This window comes from Vicia villosa, linkage group LG6, assembly GCF_029867415.1.
Source record: "Vicia villosa cultivar HV-30 ecotype Madison, WI linkage group LG6, Vvil1.0, whole genome shotgun sequence".
NCBI lineage: Eukaryota > Viridiplantae > Streptophyta > Magnoliopsida > Fabales > Fabaceae > Vicia > Vicia villosa.
Genome location: NC_081185.1, coordinates 51,293,014 through 51,295,678, shown reverse-complemented (window position 1 = coordinate 51,295,678; position 2,665 = coordinate 51,293,014). Strand labels below are relative to the sequence as shown.

General features: G+C 34.0%; 1 protein-coding gene across 1 annotated transcript; it reads left to right on the top strand.

The window, feature by feature from the left end:
• The first annotated feature begins 226 nt into the window (after positions 1-226).
• On the top strand, positions 227-918 carry LOC131611514 (probable histone H2B.1). Its single transcript, XM_058883510.1, has one exon. The coding sequence runs from the start codon at positions 303-305 to the stop codon at positions 747-749; it is 447 nt and encodes a 148-aa protein (XP_058739493.1). The 5' UTR covers positions 227-302; the 3' UTR covers positions 750-918.
• The last annotated feature ends 1,747 nt before the right edge of the window (positions 919-2,665 follow it).

The following is a 2,665-nucleotide window of genomic DNA, read 5'->3' as shown; positions in this document are numbered from 1 at the left end:
TGTACGAGAGTTTTATTGAAATAAAATAAAATTAAAAACAAGTATCAACGCCATTCCATTCACCCACAGCAGCACACTCGTCATGTTGAGTTAAAGCAAGATCGTGACCATCGAATGTTATGTCTCTATAAAAAAGAGTGCCACGTCAACAATCCGCGAATAACCACATTAGCCAATAGAAACACGAGAATCTTCCTATATATAAATCACCGCAACAATTACTTTCTTCATTCACATTTTATTTCCAATTCCCAAATCAAAACCCTAAATTTTTTTTCTTGTTTGAATTTCTTAATTCTCTAATGGCGCCAAAGGGAGAGAAGAAGCCGGCTGAGAAGAAACCCGCAGAGGAGAAGAAGTCCACCGTCGCCGAGAAGGCTCCGGCGGAGAAGAAACCCAAGGCCGGGAAGAAGCTACCCAAGGAAGCCGGTGCCGCAGCCGGAGACAAGAAGAAGAAGAGAAACAAGAAGAGCGTGGAAACATACAAGATCTACATCTTCAAAGTTCTGAAGCAAGTTCACCCTGACATTGGTATCTCAAGCAAGGCCATGGGAATCATGAACAGCTTCATCAACGACATCTTCGAGAAGCTTGCTGCCGAGTCTTCCAGACTTGCAAGGTACAACAAGAAGCCGACGATTACTTCGAGGGAAATTCAGACTGCTGTTAGGCTTGTTCTTCCTGGAGAATTGGCTAAGCATGCTGTTTCAGAGGGAACCAAGGCTGTAACAAAGTTTACAAGTGCTTGAATTTTGTATAAATTTTCTTTATAATGTTTATTCTAGTTTTAATTCTGTTGGCTTAGATCTGAATTAGTGTGTAATTTTCATTTGAATCCAATGAATCCTTTTGTGTATGAATGAATCTGCCTTATGGTTATGGAGGAATGTGCAATAATATAAATTATTAGTGTTTTAATTTTGCACACTACACAGTCAAACCCTAATATAATCTAGAGTGGATTTCTTAGTCACAGTTGTTATAGGGAATTTGACACAAATTTTAGGACAATCTTCTCAATCTATTTTGGGGGTTTGTGTTAAAGTATTTTCTACCGAAGACTAGTTTATCTCTAGCCTTTATATTAAGTCCTGTGGAAAACAATCAATGGGAAATATATGAAGCACCTGCTACTCCAAGATGCCATGATTTTCCCTATTCAAGAGAAGTTGTGTTTGCTTGGTGGTTTTTTATTCCGCATGATTCTGTAATTTATTTTTCTAAGGTAAGGATTTTGCCCGATTAATCTTCTGTTTTTTATTTATGATTTAATTTTTTAGTGAATTTGTCTTTTGCAGCTACTCTCAAATATGATTGTGGCTAAATTTTGCAATGACAGAACAAAATACAGGAAGAACCGTGGCTATAATATTAGGAGGTATTCTTGGAGTGTCCTCTTTTTGTAATATACTTGATATTTTTGCTAGGAATTTGGTCACGAAACGTCAATATGCGTTTGTTTTGGGGAAATGATTCCTTACCTTTACTATTCTATACGTTTGGTACCTTTACTGTATTTTGAAAAACGTTTGGTACCTTTAGTGTATTTTGAAAATAGATTTAAATGAGAAAGAAACATGGTTAAGAGAGAGACATAGAGAAAGGAATAAAAAACCAAAGGTAGCTGATTTCTGATTTTTGTCTGTTGTTTTGTCTATTTAGTTTTGTGTGGACAACGTAAGATTTTGTTGTGAAGGCATATGTGAGAATTTTTTTTTGTTGGTATTATGCTATAAATCAAATGAAAATGACAAACTTTTATTAACAGAAGTTGCTAAATTTCGGAACAAAATGAAATATGAAGCTTCCTGTTTTGACAACATCACATTTTGTAGTTAATTAATATTCAAGCAAGATCGGCTTACATGTTAATGTTTTACTCACTGCATCTTGTTGATTTCATTTGTTTCTTGAAATGATAGTTTGTGATTATGTAAAACTGTGGATAGTTTAATTGAGATGCAAGTCTCATTTGTTCATTACCAATGTTTTATTCAAATTCAATGTGTTGTTTTAAGTTTATTAAAGAGAATGAAATATGCAGAATTTTATCTTAACTCCTATAAATCTTATGAATATATGTTCTCAAAATTGTAGCCAAAGAACTCTATATCAACCATATACATATTTGCTCCATATACATCTTTATATTTTTATTAATGTTTGTTTATAAAGCTATGCATATTAAAAAATTATGTGAAAATCATTTTAATCAAGAAAGTGGCTTTTTATGTTGCAGCAATCATTTTTTGTCCATTGAAAAAATGATTTTGACATTCGCACATCGGTTACTCCTGCCAAGCGAATGTCCCCTAGAAGGCTAGAACTGATGTTGAACTGCATTTGCATATCTGTTTTTCATTCACCTTGCATATGTTAATTTTGATAGTGAAAACACATCCGAATGATTCAATTTAGCATTCAGAAATCATGTTCTGTTCCGGGGAGTTATATAGTTTTGTCTATTGACTATTGTAAGAATATTTATGGACCATTTCTTGCTATTTCTCATAGGTGGTTTTTACACTTTATTTACGGAGTCCATTATTTGAAATCAGGAAGTGCTCCATCGTGGTCGACATTGTCATGCAATCAAATGAATACTCAACATTGAAATTCCAGGCTAGGATGACTAATAACCATAATTTACCATTTCCAATTCATT

What these genes read in the sequence shown, in the direction of transcription:
- LOC131611514 (XM_058883510.1), top strand. Translation starts at nt 303, where the DNA reads ATGGCGCCAAAGGGAGAGAAGAAGCCGGCTGAGAAGAAACCCGCAGAG.